At 35.2% G+C, this 19317-nt stretch overlaps 2 protein-coding genes across 2 annotated transcripts; one reads left to right on the plus strand and one right to left on the minus strand.

Moving 5' to 3' along the window:
* Positions 1-447: 447 nt before the first annotated feature.
* On the minus strand, positions 448-2902 carry LOC131600259 (coatomer subunit beta'-2-like). The gene is made up of 10 exons (XM_058872445.1): positions 2721-2902; positions 2511-2537; positions 2347-2408; positions 2145-2199; positions 1975-2011; positions 1566-1891; positions 1282-1413; positions 1050-1198; positions 878-946; positions 448-786 (listed from the first exon to the last, which is right to left on the minus strand). The coding sequence occupies exons 1-10, from the start codon at positions 2721-2723 to the stop codon at positions 711-713; spliced, it is 936 nt and encodes a 311-aa protein (XP_058728428.1). The 5' UTR covers positions 2724-2902; the 3' UTR covers positions 448-710.
* A 1422-nt stretch (positions 2903-4324) lies between these two features.
* LOC131598299 (uncharacterized) lies at positions 4325-6225 on the plus strand. Its single transcript, XM_058870915.1, has 2 exons — positions 4325-4886; positions 6017-6225. Exons 1-2 carry the CDS (start codon positions 4325-4327, stop codon positions 6223-6225), a joined length of 771 nt encoding a protein of 256 aa, XP_058726898.1.
* The last annotated feature ends 13092 nt before the right edge of the window (positions 6226-19317 follow it).

Raw genomic sequence — 19317 nt, forward strand, 5'->3', positions numbered from 1 at the left:
TTAAATTCAACCATTTCTTCACGCCATCCTTGATAGTATGTTGCCTTGGTAGCTCCTATCATTAAATTTCTTATGAATATACATCTTTTTTCTTCTTGAAATTGACATATAAATGTCTAAGAACAACCTATGTTCAATTCTATAAAACATCTCTTCAAACACACTCATTTTAATGAAATAATATTAAACTTTTAAGACATTTTCATTTTAATGAAATAATAGATATCATGGAAACAATAAATCCAAGTGGTATGATAAAAAATATAAAAACATAATTAAATAATTTCTAGCACACCACTTAGGCATAACGAGACAGTCAGGTGATTCAATGGTCTAAAACTATAAAATATTTATTTTTCATGATTTTTTACAAAGATAACCTATAATTCATCCAAATAAATGGGGGACCCTGAAAATAAGAATTGATAGCGTAAATAAGACCTAAATTATTTAGCAAGCACAAAGTAGTATGCATCAAAATAGTCACAATATATGATCTATAAAAACTATTACAATAGCATATCCTTTATTTGTATCTAGATTCAACATATAACTACATCTTGATTATTATTACTAGAGAAAATAACATAAACAACACATATTTTAAGACACTCTTTATAAATATTTTTTTATTTTACAACGTAAATTTTACAGCATAAGTTATATTATAGTCTTGCTCCAAAATCAGATAGCACATCTTAATTTTTTGTTTAATCTTGTTTCGCTTGCCTACTTGCAAACTTCACCGTAACGATAATAAATCCTTTGTCACAACCAAAAACGATCCTGCAAAATATAACAGTGTGTTATATGATTGAAGTAAGAAAAATATATTTCATTGTTAGTTGTCAAAAGAATATTTTGTTTAGAAAATTACTTAGATGATCCTTTTTTATATCCAATACTCCATACTCTCTCAAGACCAAAATCCAATGAAGTTTCAAGTCTGCAAGTTAAAAGTGACAACTATTAAAAAATGTGAACCAACATTAAGTTATTATTCAACACACTAATTAAAAATATAACAATTTCAATAACTAATTGTGTACCTATATGAGACAACATCCCATATTTTAACAGTAGAATCCTCTGAAGCTGTAAATATTATAGGAATATCAGGATGAGCACATATTGTTGTAACATTGTTCTTGTGCCCTTCAAGTGTTTTTATGCATACTTTAGAATCATAATCCCATACCTGTGTAATATAAATTTAGTATACGATAAAATTAAATACCTCAGAAGTTGAATGGACTAAAAAAAGAGTACTAATATGCAAACCTTGGCAGTGTAATCATCAGAACCACTTAAAAGATATTGCTTTTCGTTACTATCAAAATAATCAACACAATTCACTCCTTTCGAATGTCCTTCAAAGGTGAAATTTGGAGTAGAAGAATCAATGGTCCAAATCTAAAAAAAGAGATACAAATGGTACAAAATGTTTGTTAATGAACTTTAAATAAAGTAAAGTTAAGAAACGTCAACGACTACAATCTACCATCACAATTTCATGTGATATTCTCTTAATATCAAATATCATCACCCAAGTGCAATTTAGATACCTTTAGAGTGCCATCGAGAGATGTACTAGTAAAGGTAGATGGATCCTTAGGGTTAAATGCCACTTGCATCACATAATGCGAGTGTCCTTCAAAAGTCTCATCACATGACCAACCTTTCTTCCAATTCCATAATTTCAAAACTTGATCATCAGAAGCTGACACCACATATGGCAGAAAAGGATGAATGTCCAAACTCCTAATATAATCTTTATGCCCTTCAAATTCTATTATTTTTTCCATTCTTTCATAATTGTAGACGCGAATATATTTGTCGTCGGTTGCTGCGATAACCCAATTTTCCCGAACAATAAACTTTGCAGATCTCACTATAGATCAAACAAAAACAAATAAGAACCACAAAAAACACAACTTGTATTAAGAACCACTATAGTTACATTATGACATTTACCCGGTGATTCACTGATTTTGAGAGACTTCTCTTGAACCTATTACATTAACAAAATGAATCAAATATAAACTTCAAAGTCCTTTAAATAAATAAGGTCTTCAACCATTTAAAAGTAGTTATTTGCGGGAAAAATCTTTATTTTTCAGCTCAGAGCTTAAATTTAATTTTACCTTAGTTTGATAGTTCCATATAGAAATAGTTCCAGAATATAAACCCAGGAGAACCCTACATGAAAAGAAAAAAAAGTAATGTATAGTGTTTGCAATAATAACAACTAAATGTTATATTTAAATTTTTTACAAAAAATACTTGATAATTTGAATATGTTTTTTTCTCATCTCAGATAAAAGAGTATATATTTAAAAAAATTACCATGGTTCAGTTGGATGCATATCAACAGATTTCACTCTTTCACTGTTTTGAACGAAGTCATGCTGACCAAAAAATAATTAACAACAAAATGTTAAAAACAAAATTTGAATAATAAATGATAATCAAAGTTTGAATCAAAATAGATAATCTAAAAAAATCAATACCTCAATTTTAAGGGAGGGAGTTTGTTCCTACAAAATAAACAACATAAGAAGCAATTTTATTAAATGGGATAAAAAAAATAGCATGAACATGCGTCATGAACTTTTATTAAGAAAAAAAATAGGACTAAACTTGAAAAAAAAAATTAAATCTTTAAAAAATTAAGTTCAAAAAACTATATAAATTCAAGGGGGGATTGAACTGTGACTGACCATATCAAAAAAATTAGTGCTCTCAAATTCAATTATTGATCCAAAGGATTGCTAGAAAATATGTGTTTTTTTATTTTTACAAAAGTGGTAGAAGAGATGTTGAAGATGTAGGATTTGGTTGGAGTATCTTCGTATTTATATAATTAAGGATGCTTTGTAGTTAAGAAATGGAGAATTTTTTTTCTAATGAGTTTCAAAGTTGAAGTATTGTTAAATATTGACTAATTCTAGGAACAATTATTTAGTCATTATTGCTTATCAATTAAGGTATCATGTGGTGTGAGGCAAATGAGTCTATTCAAATTTGTTTGGCTACTGTTGCGTTATGAGTGCACTTGTTTTTAACTTCTAAGAAGATTCATCTCCTTATTGATATTAGTCAATATCTTAGTCCTCTTGATTCAACATTTTGTGGGCAGGAAATAGAGCTACAATACTTTTGGCATTGCTGACTTTTAAACAGCATTACGACACTGATCAAACAAAACCTTATTTATTGATCGAAAGAAAAACTAACTACACCCCCACACCTAGTTTTTATACCCTGTATTAACCATATGAAATTCTAAATAAGTTGGCCAGTTTGTATTGTCTTTTTTTTAAATAATTTAAATAAAATTTTTGTTTGAATAGTTATTCTTTAAATGTTATTTTAAATATATATTTTTTTTATTGAAACTTTTTTTGGATAACAAAATTTTAAAAAATTATTTAATTTTAAAGTTATTTCAAATAGATTTTTATAAAATTATTTTTGAAATATAACATTTTTGAAAAAATTATGATTTTAACTAGGTTTTGATCTTAAATAATGTATGTTTATGTTATAGGATGTCAAAATTAATATTTCATTTAAAAAAACGAATAAAAAAACTAATAATATTTTAAAAAATTATCACTATCCTATAACATAAAGTCGAGAATTGCAATTTTACCTTTCTAGGCATTCCGATTGGTGGTAACCCGGGACGTATTGCTTTTTGGAAGCCGGTGGTCTCTAAATTAGAGAGGAGGCTTAAGTGTTGGAGTGGTAGATTTCTTAGTTTGGGTGGAAGAATAACTTTGTTAAAGACGGTATTGTCTAGTTTACATATTTTTTGCATGTCTTTTTATAGGGCTCCGGTGCAAGTGTGCAAAGCTATAACTAGAATTCAAAGTTGTTTTTTGTGGAAGGGGGTGGAGGAGAGAAAGAAAATACATTGGGCTAGATGGGGTTTGGTTTGTCTTCCTAAGGAGAAAGGAGGCCTTGGTATGAAATTAGTGGAAGAGTTCAATGTTTCTTTGTTGTCAAAATGGAAATGGAGGTTTTTCAAAGGCGGAGAAGCGCAATGGATTAAGATGTTAAGAGCTAGATATGGGCACAATAATTTTTTGCTTGGTCTTTCTGGTGTTTCTTGCAGGTTAGCATCTTATTGGTGGAAAGACATTTTGGGTTTGGAAAAAAGGCACATCGAGGGAGAATTTATCGATAGGTGCAAATTTAAGCTTGGGAAGGGAAGTTCCATTTTGTTTTGGCATTTTAATTGTTGGGGGAGTTTAATTTTAAGACGGTTTTTCCGGATTTGTTTTCTCTCTCGGATCTGAAAAATGAGGTGGTGGAGAGTATGGGTGTGTGGGAAGGGGGCTCTTGGAGGTGGGGAAATTTCGGCATTGGAGATAGTGTTAGTCTTATGCTTTTGCCTCGCTTAGAAGCATTAAAGGAGCTGTTGTTTTTTGTTGTTCCGGACCGCGTGTTGGCGGACGAAGTGCGGTGGAGTCCATCCGGAGATGGGTTTTTTTCGGTAAGTTCTTGTTATGCTTATTTATCGGAAAATCTTCTTTCTTCTACTTTTGTTTCGGATAGAGAAAAGGCTTTGGGGCTGGTTTGGAAAGCTTTAATCCCTTTTAGATTTAAAGCTTTTGCTTGGAGGATATTAATAGATAGTCTCCCCACTAAAATTAATCTTTTTGTTAGAGGTGTTATTTCTTCTTCTCCGGATCTTCTTTGTGTTTTTTGTAAAGATAGAGAGGAAAGTTTAGTGCATCTTCTATTTTCTTGTGATATAGCCAAGTTAGTTTGGAGTTCCATTCTTGGGTGGTTGAAGGTGGATTTAATCTTGCCATCTTTAGTTTGGGAGAATTTCCTTTCGGCTTTTGATTGTGTTAGAAGGAAGAAAGTGAAGAAAGGTATGGAAGGTTTGGTTTGGATAGCGGTTTGTTGGAGGATGTGGAGCATGAGGAATAATATAATTTTTGGGAACGTTGGTTAGAGCGTGTCGGATATCGTTTGGAGGATTAAAGGTTTAATTTGGAGATGGTCTTTTCACGGTGACATTACGTATGACAATTGTAATTTTTATGTTTTTTGCAAAGATCATCTGCATTACTTAAGATAAATGGCAATTGTTATGTAATATCGCGTGTTTTCGGTTCGCTACCGATTTTTGTAAGAGGGATTGAGTACCCCTAGTACTCCTTTTTAATTAAATTCCTTGCTTAAAAATAAATCTAAAAGTATTTACAGGAATCCTGTCATATTATTCATAAAAGATATCTTTATATTAAGAGATTTTCATTTGTCACTTTCTCTATTATATATGGCACCTCCAATATTTACACATTTATCAAATTGTCCTTATATAAGTAAATTAAGAATTTCGAATTTTTGTGGAACTTTAGTGATTTACCTGTTATTTAGATAAACATATTAGATTTATAACGAAAATTTTGAATTTTAAAAATAAGCATGATTTTTTATCGAATTTTTGTGATTAGTACTGAAATTTTGTAGAAATTATGAATTTTTACTAAAAATTCAATATATAATCCCAATCGTTTTGGATATTTTTCCAAAATTTTTGAAAAATGCAAGAAAATTTATTGGATTTCTTGGAAAATTCCAAATGTTTAAAACCCAACATTTATAAAATTCGACAAATTACATGATATATTGGATATATTAAAAATCCAGTATTCGCATGTTATTTTTAGAATTTTAAAAAAATCAGATAGACAGTAAGGATTTATTTTATTTTTGAATTTTTTAAATACATTTTTGACATAATCAATGTAACAATAATACAATAAATATTAATTAACATAAATCTTAACATAACTTATCATGAACCTAAGTATTATATCTTGAATTAACATTCAAAAGTGTTACTACGATCAAAACCCGACCAAATATATACATTTAATCCCAAAGATTAGACAATATTAAAACAAAACAAAATTATGTTGACTTTCTTACTTGTTGCTAGTGTCTTATACGTTTAACGTATGTTGTTTCGCATGCTCTTGCACTTTTACTACAGTTTTGTCTCCAGCGGTCAGTGATAGGAGGCAATGGACAATTAGATTTCCACTTTACTTGAACTTAATGACTGTTGTTAATAAAACCAACTGCAACAAGCTTATGTCTACTCAGAGACATAGATTGAGATATCACAAATGGGACAAAGTGATGTTAAGGTTACTGGACAACAAGACCAATATCACATTGTATCTAGAAGCAATAAGGTAATTCATATCAGGAATCGTTATCTACTTCTCACGATCTTTAACACCCAAGCTAGATACTCACAATGAATTCCTAATTTCAGAGACCGTCTCATAGAATATTTTGTATACATCAGATTGTTTAGAAGAACTTTACTATCTAATTACGTCCTAACCAAGGATCATGACTCTTCACCTCATCCGAGTAAAGATGCAATCACATAGAAACCACAATTTCCAACAAGCTCCACGTTTATAATATCTTTAATGTATTCATGTAAATAAATAGGAAACTGAGACAGGTATGAAGGATAGAAAAACACTTAGAAAGGGGGGTTTGAATAAGTGTGACTTTAAAAACTTGTAAGATAAAAACAATGAACACAATTATTTTTATCCTGGTTCGTTGTTAACGAAACTACTCCAGTCCACCTCCTTAGAGTGATTTACCTCAACTGAGGATTTAATCCACTAATCCAACTGATTACAATGGTTATCCACTTAGAAAACTTCTAAGTCTTCTAGAGTATACAGATCACAACTTGATCACTCTAGGAAATCACCACTTAGAAAACTTCTAAGTCTTCTAGAGTCTACTGATCACAACTTGATCACTCTAGGAACCTTTTACAAACAATGTAAAATAATGTTTATAAGAGTAAGATTGCTTCTTATAAAGCTATAATCACAACAGTGATATTTCTCTTAAGTTCTAAGCTTAACACTCACTAAATATTACAAGAGTTTGTGAGGTTGAAGATGAAGTTCGTGAGCTTTGAATTTTACAGCGTTTTGGTATATTGCGCAAGTGTTCTCTATACTGCTTCTGATCAGAACTTCTATATATAGGCATTGAGAGAAGATGACCGTTGGATTGCATTTAATGCTTTGCGTAAATAGTACAGCTTTGCATTTAATGTTTCACACTTTTGTCAACTACCTCGAGCCATGCTTTTGCTGCTTTTACTGACTTTGCCTTTTGTAGCTTCTAACGTTCCTTTTGTCAGTCAGAGATTAGACTTAATAGCCTGTCATCTTGTACTTGCTTCTGAACTCAGAATTGTAGATAACAACTTGAATTTCAGAGTCAACAGCTTGGTGCAGAGCATATTCTTGTCTTCTGACTTTGAAGAGCTTGAGCGTGATACCATTCAGAACTTTACTGCTTCTGCTTCTGACTTCATGTTCTTCTAATGCTTCATAGTTTATGTTCTGATTATGCTTGATCATCTTCTGATGTCTTGCCAGAGCATGTTCTGATGTAGCCATCCAGAACCTTCTGAGTCAGTGCTTCTGAGCGCTGAATTGTGCATACTCTTTATGTATTTCCTAAATGGAAAATGCAAAGGATTAGAGTACCACATTGTCTTATACATAATTCATATATAATGTTATCATCAAAACATAGAATATTGATCAGAACAAATCTTGTTCTAACAAGGTAAAGATGTATACAAGACTTGCTAGAAGGTTGACTTGATGGAACTTTACTAGATAATCTCTTCGTCTTTCGACATCCCTGCAAGGCCTCAACATACTCCCACTACGAAGGCTCACGATGCACATCACTCTCTTAGCCCTTCTTACTTTTCTTAAATCCTCTTTTTTGCTTCTAATTCACTTGTGGTGGACACATGAAATTTGTGCATGGATGTGTCGCTCCCACACATTTTTTTCATTGACCTCTGCCCAACAATATCCAAGGTACTTAAATACCTCTTCAACTCTTTACATATTTCTTCTAAGTCCAATTGTGTTCCACTTTCATCTTCAGTGACTTCGTGCTTTTCAATGTGTAATTTCTTTTAAAAAAGAAAAAACTATGATAAAAAAATTTCTTAATTGAGTTTAGATAATAGTTCCTCTCTCTATTTCTTGAAGCATAATAATCCCTTGTATTTACATGTTAGTTGATCTAATGAGTAAAATTGATACCTGAAGTTGTTATCTAGACAAATCAAATAAATAGAGAGAATAACTTGTAACAATTAGTCAATTAATTTTCCCTCGTTAATATGAGGCCCCTATTGCTTAACATTCCTCATGTATGGATAAATTCAATCTCCATAAAAGGAGGCCCTTATATTCCTCAGAGTAAATTGTTCTGTTAAATGATATGTACGGGTTCCTTTGTATAATTGTCTTCATTCAAATGGAACTTCATAAATCATAAGTATGTCTATTGGTTAACTAAATATACTGGATGTCACATGTTCAAACCTTAATACCAAAAATACATTAATCTAACAAGTAACAATTAATTATCAACTTTGATATATATTATTTTATAAAATTTATAGAATATTATTATATTTGTTTTGTACTCCCTCCGTCCCACAATGAGTGACCCAGTCCACCATTTCACACAAATTAAGAAAAGTAGTTAAAAGTAAGAGAGAGAATAATATGTTTACTATAATACCCTTATTATATATTGGGAATGATGAAAAATTTAATAATTAGAGGGTAGAATTGGAAAAAGTTTATTGGAAATTGAAATGGGTCATTCATTTTGGGACATCATTTTATTCCAAATGAGTCACTCATTGTGGGACGGAGGGAGTATTAATTTTGAATTATTAAAATTAAAGGAAAGAAACTTACATTGCTTCCATGATTGGTCATGAATTGTGTTTCTTACCCTAACTTTGGAATTAGACTACTTATAAATCCTGAAGGACTTACGGTGCGCTCATTCTTGCATACATCAATTAATATCAACAGTGTGACGTATATGATCGGAAATGTGACTCGGTTTAAATGCTAAATTGAATTTATTCAAGTTGGATTTGATCTTATTTATGTTCCATCACTTGAATTGATTTTTTTTTTGGCTATTTGAATCGAGCATTTAGTTCCTTGTTGCTTCATTTTGTGCATCATCTCATGCACTTATAAATAGTTTTTCATTTCAAAAATTCATTAACTCTTATCAAATAATTTTGAAAATTTCTTCACCCACCTCCTAACCTTTCAGCCCACCCCTGGTGAATTTACAACACTACCCCTTGTTTCGGAAGTTCATTTCCGAAAAGGTACTTTTTTTTGAAAAAAAGGTGTTTTCGGAAATGTATCTCCGAAAACGTGTTTTTTTTAATATAAAATATTGATTTCGGAGATGCATCTCCGAAATAAAGTTACATTTTTAGAAAATGTGGTGTTTCGGAAGTTCATCTCCGAACGCACCCCCCCTTGGAGGAATTCAGAAATGAACTTCCGAATTTATGTCTGGACAGAAGAAAAATGGAAAACAACAACGATTCGCTTTATTTAATCGGGTGAAGATTACAACGATAATATTACTGAAAATTAAAGTTACATATTGTTGAACACGGGTAGGTGGGGATGAGTCAACATTTTGATTACGTCGTCCGCCGATCTTTGAAGTTTCGCGTCCAACTCGATCGGGCCTTTCGAAGAAAATCGGTCGAACGTTGTCCACAAAACCGCTAAATCTTCGTCGTTCTTGATCTCAAAAGGTGTGAACTTAATGCCTCCCTCGTCGTTAAGCGATGGCGAGCGGTACTCGAGCTTGACAACCTTTCGATTCTCGGGATAGCGCAAAAGCGTGTTGAGCGACGGTATCAACTCCGCAAACGGCGTGTCGCGCGAGAAGCGAAATTGGAACGACATCGGGTAGCCGGTTTCAAAGTAGACGAATGCTAGGTGGGGGTAGGTTTGTGTCATTTGTGTTTTGTGGTTTGAAGAGGATGAAGAAGAGTGTGTGATATTTATAGACTTATTGGAGCATTTATGGCCCAACAAATCTTATCCTGCATCAGGGGACATTTCGGAAATGAACTTCCGAAAATAGGCTCCAGACATGTATATTTCGGAAGTTCATTTCCGAATTATGCAGAAACAGACTTAAATTTCAAATTTTGTGCATTGCATTCAGTTTTGTGTTACCAATACCAAAAGCATTCAAAATAGGCATAAATTACACAAAGATGACATAAAACATACTTATATTATATATGTATTGAATCGGTCCGATTTTACATGATAAACAACAATACATACAAAAAATGATCGTTACAAACAAAAACGATCCGGAACGAACTAAAATTCACCGAACCAATCGGTGGATCCTAAGTCCAAAATAGGCACGTTCTTCGACCTCTCTCTATTTTGCTCGCGCTCTTTGCTCATCATTTCTTCAAACTCCGCCATCCTCGAAACGAACGGATCCAGCCAAGTCTCCGCCTCATTTGAACGATGTGCCGTCCATTGACAAGAAGTAGACGGTATAGGACAACCCGGTTTCAAAAACACTTGAACAAAGTGCCGCGATCGTAGATACCCGATGCATATGATGCGGCCCAACGCGTCCAACGGCGGTCGACTATGAAGTGGAAAGAAAGTCTCACTTAGTCCAAACCTCGTTAAATCGATACACACCATATCATACGCACTTGCTATTAGATGACCCATATCGGGGAATGACATCCACTTCGAAACCGGAGCGATACCGGTAAGTGATGGAACAAGTGCATCATGAATTTTTTCAAACTTTTCTTGATTTTCATATAGTCGGCCGTAGATGTCCCGATACGAAGTCAACTCCGCAATGAGTTCCCGTCGGACTAAAGTGTGATTATTTTCCCCTTTACCGAGCAAACCCGCAACGGCCCGATATCCACAATTGTCGTCGCCTCCAACATCAACGATGTTATCGATATATTTGTGCATAAAAAGTGGCATCTCATCAATGTAGACAATTGGTGATTTTTTGATCGGCGGTGTACGAGGTGGCTTCGAAATACGGGCTCCTTTGTTACCACTACACTTAGACTTCGGTGTCTCATGAATTTCCGGGAACGATGCATCAACATGTTCAAAGTAGGAAGGAGATCGTTTTGTTGACGTGTCATCTTGTGTAATTTTGGACTTTTTCGGTGCACCTTTCGTTTTAACCGGTTGAGATGGCGGTTTCAAATCGGTGGTCTCCGAAAATGCGATCTTTCGCAATTGTTCTTTTATGTGCATTTTTGTTGTGTCGTCCGCTTTAGCAAACTTCTCCATTATCACTTCCAACTCGTCGGAGATGGTGATTTTGGAGTCATTTTCTTTCGGCGGGTCAAAATCATCAAAACGAAGTTTCTTCCAATGGTCGGCTACCTCATCCATGCGTATGGGTGAATTCAAATTTTTCTTTTTTGCAAGTATACAAGCACACGGAAGGCCGTATGTAGTTCTAATGGTGCACCCACATAATGAACTATCCGTCCCCGTGGTCTCCGACCGCTTAGCTTCATGAAACAAAAAATTCAAACCCGTTCGAGATATGTTGTAAATCAATTGGGAGAATAGAATTTGGCCCTTATACCGGTGTTCCATAACCGTCTTGCTCCGACCGAACGATGTTTGAATTTCATTGTGTTGATTTTCAAGTATTTGGTTCACGGTGTCCCATCCGCGACACAAATCTCCCTTGCTATCACCCAACCACCTCTTGAAGACCGCATGTGCGGATTCAACTCGGTTAGTCGTGGTGCAACCAAGATGTCTAACCCGATTTGTCCAAGCACACACGACTTTTTCTCTAACTTTGTCAAGAATGGTGGATTCGACGTAATAACAAAAATTCTTAATGGAACCACACAAAGACCTAAAGTGTACCAATTTCTCGGTATAATCCTCTTCGGAATATGCATCCAAAATTCCCCTCCATGCCGCCATTATCCTATCAACCACAACACCAGCTTTGACAACTTTACCATTTTCATCCGGCCTATCTTTTGTCCCAACCGCGGGTTTCAACTTGCTTCTCACGTTGCAAGTTATGTGATACCGGCAAAGTAAAGCGATAGATGTCGGGAAGACGGTATCGACCGCATTCATCAAAGCATTGTCCCGATCGGTGACAATGACGTTTGGCATAACCTCTTGATCAACTAACAAAGACTTGCAAATTCCCAAGGCCCACGTAAAGTTGTCTTCTTTTTCACACTCCAAAAAAGCAAACCCCACCGAATAAGTCTTGTCCGTCGAGGTCACACCGACGATATCTAGAAGAGGAAGCCTATATTTGTTTGTCTTGTACGTCGAATCCATGACTAGAACGGTTGGAAATGTGTTGAATAATTTGATACTTTCGGGATGAGTCCAAAAAATATCACGCACCGTAACTTTATCCTCGGAGGTTCGGAAGCTTGAAACATATTTGTTATCGTCTAGTAGTTTCAAAAGTTGTTGCATTTCCGACCGAGGGCCCATATTCAATACTTTGAGATTGTACCGTTCATTGTAAACTTGCTTGATATTTGAAACGCTATCCGGATTCTTACGCTTCAAATCGGCAAGTATGTTGCGAGGCGACACTTTGACTATCGTTAGGTCCGATATCACATTCCTCTCTTCGCGGGACAAACAACACGCCATTGGATGCCCGTGTAACTTGACATCCAAGGCATGATTATGAATTCCACAAATTACGGTTAACCGCCACAAATCATCAACCCTCCGAGTAGCACGCAACTTAAACAGACACCCGCACTTTCTCGATCCCGTGTCCTCGTGTTTTAGCACCCGGTTTGATTGTACATAACTACCACCCCGTTCGCAATTCAAAACAACGAAAGCTTTCCGCCTACTATTTCCGTTGTCCGACCTTAAAATAACAATTCCAAATCCATGTTTGTGAGCTTCCTTCCGAACCCAATCAATCAATTGTTCGCGACTACCGAAGCTCCGATCATTTGTAAAATGTTGCCGAACATCGACCGCATCGATCATAGGAGTAACGTCAATAACCGGATCGTTATTAACGTTGACAATTTCCGGAACTATGCCTCCATCGTCTTGCACAATGTTGTCTGGATGCACCATACCTAACAAATGAAAAAATTATCAAAAGTTGGCCAAAACTGTTTTTTTTTACTGCCAGGCCTATTTTCGGAAGTTCATTTCCGAAATATGTTAGGTAATATATTTCGGAAATGAACTTCCGAACCATATCAGTTTTCAGCATAAATTTGTTGAATCAATGTAGTGAAATAGGGGATGAAATGAGTGATGTTTACCTGAAATTGATGCTTTCTTTGCTCCCTTTAACGTGATCAACGGTTTGAAACTTGATTTTAGGGCGAAAAATGGATGGAGATTGATTGGGTTTTAGAGAGGGGTTTGAGAAGTTTTGGAGAAAAATGATGAAATAGTGAAGGAGGGAAATTTGTATATGCAGCAACAGTTTCGGAAATGAACTTCCGAAAATATGCACGGATTTTGAATTTTTTTGACTTCGGAAATGCACTTCCGAATTGTGGAAATTTAAAAAAAAAAAAAAAGCGCTTCAGAAGTTCATTTCCGAAGCAGGGGTAATTTGGGATTTTCGCTGGGGGTGACCCCCATAGGGAGGTGGCTAAAGAAATTTTCATAATTTTTTGTTAGAAAAGCTAGAGAAACTACAATTTTATTTCTCTCTCAAATCTCCATCTTCATCATTCTGTGACAAAGTGGTGGATTGAAAAGGCTTGTGGATGATACCTTTGGATTGCTGGCCTAAATAACATGATTGCATAAATACAATTTTCATTTTATTTGAAATTTCCCTTCTTGTTTTTAGGTCAGTTTGATTGAAAATACTCAAACACTATATTAGTCTGGATGTGATTACTAATACACTTTTGTCTCATACTCAAGGAGACAAAGCATAGAGGAAGGAAGTGACGGTCAAAATGTGAAAGAGGGTTAAGATCGTGAATGGGACAATGGAAATGGAAGTTCTGAAAAGAAGAGTTCTAAGACCATGAATTAAAAAACAACTGAGTGTTATAGTTGAAAAAGAGAAGAAAATACCCTACTATAGTGAATGAATGCGATCTGATTCCACAATAAAAACCCTATTATATATGTTAAGTTGTTGGTAGTTCATAGGGGGTTTAATTTTGATAGAAATAGATGTATTTTCAAATTTCTTCTAGAGGAAAAAAGGCATGCTTCTAACTGTTGGATCTTCTTTATCTTTTCTATGATTCATGTAATATTTTCTTCAACTCTTATTTAATACTGAGTAAATTAAACTCTCCTCTACCAAGAGATACTGATATTACGTTCCTCTCATCTCTTTTGTTCAAATATACACTCTCCTCTCATGTTATGCAAAATATATTACACTTATCTCCCTCGAGAGATAATGATATTACACTATCACCACATCTTGTATTGAAATATATAATTACACTTATCTCCCCCAATATTCAATTAAATCAAGAATAAAGAATTTTGGGGTGTTACAACTCTCCCCCATTTAAAAGAATTTCCGCCCTCGAAAATCACCTGACAGAAACATAGGTCGATAAGACTCTCTCATCTGATCTTCGCGCTCCCAAGTCATTCTCTCATCAGCTGGTCCTTCCCACACCACCTTCACCAAGGCTATCTCCTTACCGTGCAACAGTTTCACCTCTTGATCCTCTATGCGCATGGGTGACGTATCAACAGTCAGGTTATCTCTCACATGTACATCATTCACTTGGATCACATGAGAAAGATTTGGAATGTATCTCCTCAATTGAGACACATGAAACACATCGTGAATGTTAGCAAGTGACGACGCCAAGGAAATTCGATAGGCCACTTCACCTATCTTCTCTAAGATATGATATGGACCAACGAACCACAGTGTGAGTTTCTTGAACTTCAAAGCCCTACCAACACCAGTTACCGGAGTAACTCTTAAAAACACATGATCTCCCACATGATATTCAAGTGCTTTCCTCCTCTTGTCATGATAGCTCTTCTGACGACTCTGAGAAGTTTTCATCCTTTCTTGAATCATTTTAATCTTTTCAGTCGTCTCATGCACAATTTCTGGTTTGAGTACAACACTCTCGATTGATTAATTCATACCAACACAATGGAGTCATACATCTCCTACCATACAATATTTCACACGGCACCATACCAATGCTCGCATGATAACTATTATTGTATGTAAACTCAATTAACGAAAAATGGCTGTCCCATGCACCTCCTTGTTCCAACACACAAGCCATCAGCAAGTCTTCCAAATATTGGATAGTCCTTTCAGTCTGACCGTTGTGATAATAAGCCAAACTTAACCTTAACTTAGTACCCAAAGCAGTTTGCAAACTCTTCCAAAACCTCGACGTAAATCTTGGGGTCCCAATCTGAAACAATACCCAAAGGTATACCATGTAACCTCACAATTTCCTCAATATATATCTCAGTCATTCTCTACATGGAATGATTGATATATATATATATATATATATATATATATATATATATATATATATATCGGTAAAAAATACGCCGATTTAGTCAACTTATCCACTATCACCCAAATTAAATCATTACCCTTAGTAGTCTTCGGCAAACCCGACACAAAATTCATCAAAATACTATCCCACTTCCATTCTTGGATACTTAACGGTTGCATTAGACACAAATGCTTTTGATGTTCAATTTTCGACTTCTAAAAAATCAAACAAGTATAAACAAACTCTGCCATCTCTTTTTTTATACTGGGCCACCAAAATAGCTTCCTCAAATCTTGATATATCTTTGTAGCACCGGGATGGATACTTAAATCATTTTGATGTCCTTCCTCAAGGATACTCTTCTTAAGCTCTGGCACGTGTGGAACACACACTATCTCCGAACCTCATCAACTCGAAATTCACCATCGTTGTCTTGGTTAATCGATGTCAAATGATCAACCAACTTCAAATCGAATTTCTCACCATTTGTGATCTCATCAAGGATATTGTTGGTTAGCATTAACATTCCTAACTTCACACTATTAGGGGTCTCTTCATAAACCAAGCTCATATCTCGGATTTGCTCAACCAACTCGAACTCAGGAACCATAAGCATCACCATATGCAAGGACTTCCTACTCAAAGCATCTGCCACTACATTTGCTTTATCAAGATGGTAACTCAAATAAAAATTATAATCTTTCTGCTATTCTAGCTCGATATACTCGGTCTGCCTTTGCTTCTTTGGCCCTTGGTGGATTCAGTCACGCAAGGGCTCTTTGTTTCGAATAGCACCGTGTAACACCCTTCTAAACCCCGCGGAAATTAATAAAATAATTCAGAGTAAAACATGAAAACAAGGGTGCCACAATTCCAATTAAAACAAATTTATCATAACTTCATTGTCATGCTTTCACTAAGGAACAATTCATCATAATACATAAACATCTCATGTTAACACAGCGGAAAATTCATCATACGGATAAGCATAACATCATCTATGCAATATCCCACAGAATTAATACAATAACAACACGATAGAGTATCATCATAAACTCTAAACCAGCGTTCCCCCAGTGTTACAATATCAGAGCATGACACCTGACGCTACACTAATACACTAACTTATGAGCTAATCCTCACCAAGTCGAAAGCAGCTATCCTCAATCTGAAAATGTCAACAGTAAGGGTGAGTCTCATCTCAGTTAACAAATGTTATTGCATCTTAAATAACAACACATCATAGTTATATCATTCACCCAATTTCATCATATTCAGATTATCAGAAACGTCCATCATTTACACAAATGCCAACAGAACACATCTTTCAAACAGACAATTATACTCAACATTAATTCAACAAAACACACAACCAACACATCATCAATATTTATAACACTGGAATACTTCCAATCATGTTATAAAAGTATGCATATGTATGAACTGACACTATGCATGTGGTACCAACCTCATCAAATGGGAATAACCCATGACCGATCCAACATCATCAAGATACGGCCCTGCCAGCACAGATTCCACACAATGGGAATCATGCCCTTCACTGATCCAACACACCCTTATGGATACAGTATCATCAATGAACATGAATGAATGCAAACATACATGAACATACTTATACCATCGTCAAGTCTAATGAGTAACATCGTCAAATACTCATTTCATCATCATCATCAACACCATCATCATCATCATCAAAGTATGTTTATATACATTAGCATCATTCAAATACAATCAATCATCATCATCATCATTAAAGAACATACATGTGTCCACATCAATCATCATCATCAATAAGAAGAACACACATGTATCCACATTATTCCACAACAATCAATCATCATCATATAATTCTCAACAAATCATCACATCATAATGTTTTTCAAAACAACATCTTATATTGTCACATTTCATCATATATGTCAACAATACATCATCCAATTAAACAAATCGTCACATGATTAATATTTCAACATAGCGTGTATTTAACACATCTCATCACATATATGTACAATACATCATTCACCAAGAAATAAAAATCATATTTAAAAATATTTGGATTCACACCTCATTCCACCATTTAAACACGTAGACCATCTTGTAAGATTCATCGTGCTCGAAACGACACTAAAAACAAACCTACGGTTCGAAAGTTACACATCATTTAACTTTTCCAAGAAAACAACCATCGCTATAGCACGCGGCGGAACCAAGGTTCGCGGCGTAACCTGAACCACACAAATGAGTTCGCGGCGCAACATATGCACGCGGCGCGAAACGAGAAAATAAGTACGCCTTCGCGGCGCCAACACTGGGACGCGGCGCGAACTGGCGATTTCACAAACTTTCGGGTCTGCGTCAGATCCTGCGATCTCGCCCAATTTGAGTCCAAAACTAACTCCAAACATCATATACAGGCAGTTAATCATCAATTGCATCATTATTCATCATCACACATCAAAACAACACATAAATCAATCAATAATCCATGCAATTTTCATCAATTCATAACCTCCCCAAACCTAACATATAATCCAATTGACTTAACAACATCCCTAATCAATATTATTATCTAAGAACACGATAATAGATGATAACCAGATAGTCCTCCCTTACCTTAACCAAAGATTCTTGATTGGTTCTTTTCCTCTTTGTTCCTCTTCACGTACCAGCTTTCCAATCTCTCATCTCCTCTGCTCTGCTTTTCACGTTCCTTTTTCCTTTCTCCCAATTTTCCTTATTATTTATGAAAAATAACATTTTAATTAGTAAAGGGCTTTACTAACATAGCACCCCCTCTTTACTAACACCACACTTGGCCCAATAGCCCATCTCATAATTCTTTCTAAATAATTCCACAAAATACCGAATAATTCTAAATAATAATTTAATTTTCGATTAAATTAAAATTAGAAAATATGGGGTGTTACACACCGCCCTATGAAGCAACGACTGGGGGAGAGTGTTTGTGGTATGAAGGTCCAGTTGGATATGTACCTATTTGGGGCCGTTTAGCATATTCTTAAAGAGAATTAGAGTCCCTGCATCCTCAAATAAATTTGTTGACCCAACAATTGGCTGAGTGCACGAGTGCTACCCTTGAGGCAATTTCGCAGTCGTTTGAAAATGCTTTGCAGCAAATAGAGGATTTCCACCGCTCTTTAACACTTTCCAAGGAAAAAATCCAGTCAAATCAAGTGGTCATAGATAGGGTAATTGTCTCTATATGGAAGTAGACCTACCAAGGCCCTTTGTTCATTTTTATATGCACTTTGTACAGTACCTTGTAATGGAGGAGTATATAAGTATATTTATTAATGGAATGAAATACTTTTGTTACTTGTTTAAGGTGTATTTGTCGGATCCTAAGTACGTAGCTCCTGATCTTTGCGAACTTATGAGGTCTTCCCTCAAAGTTAATTGGGCGTCCCTAGGGCCATTTCTAACCAAAGATTTGTTCCCCTTTCCCTACCATATGAAAACCCAGTCAGATGTAGACATGTGGCAAACCTACCGCGACATCTAGAGTGCCTAGCTGCCAGACAAGGGTGGGTCATGATTTTCTGTGGGGAATTGATTGTTGTGGCTGAACGTGCAAAGTTTCCCCGGCACCATCCCTGACTTTAGGTGGAGAATTAATTATTTTAGTTGGACGTGCAAAGTGTCCCCGACAACACTCTTGACTTTAGGTAGGGAATTGATTGCTTTAGTCGGAAGTGTAAAGTGCATCAAAAAACACACATGACTTTATCAGTGCACCAGGCATCAATATCTTCCGTCGTGCTCCGGATTTCGTGTCGCTATGCATATTCATAAAGAAAATGTTTCAGAAAATGTCATTTTTATTTCCTATTGCCAAATAAGTATATACA

This window comes from Vicia villosa, linkage group LG4 (assembly GCF_029867415.1).
Source record: "Vicia villosa cultivar HV-30 ecotype Madison, WI linkage group LG4, Vvil1.0, whole genome shotgun sequence".
NCBI lineage: Eukaryota > Viridiplantae > Streptophyta > Magnoliopsida > Fabales > Fabaceae > Vicia > Vicia villosa.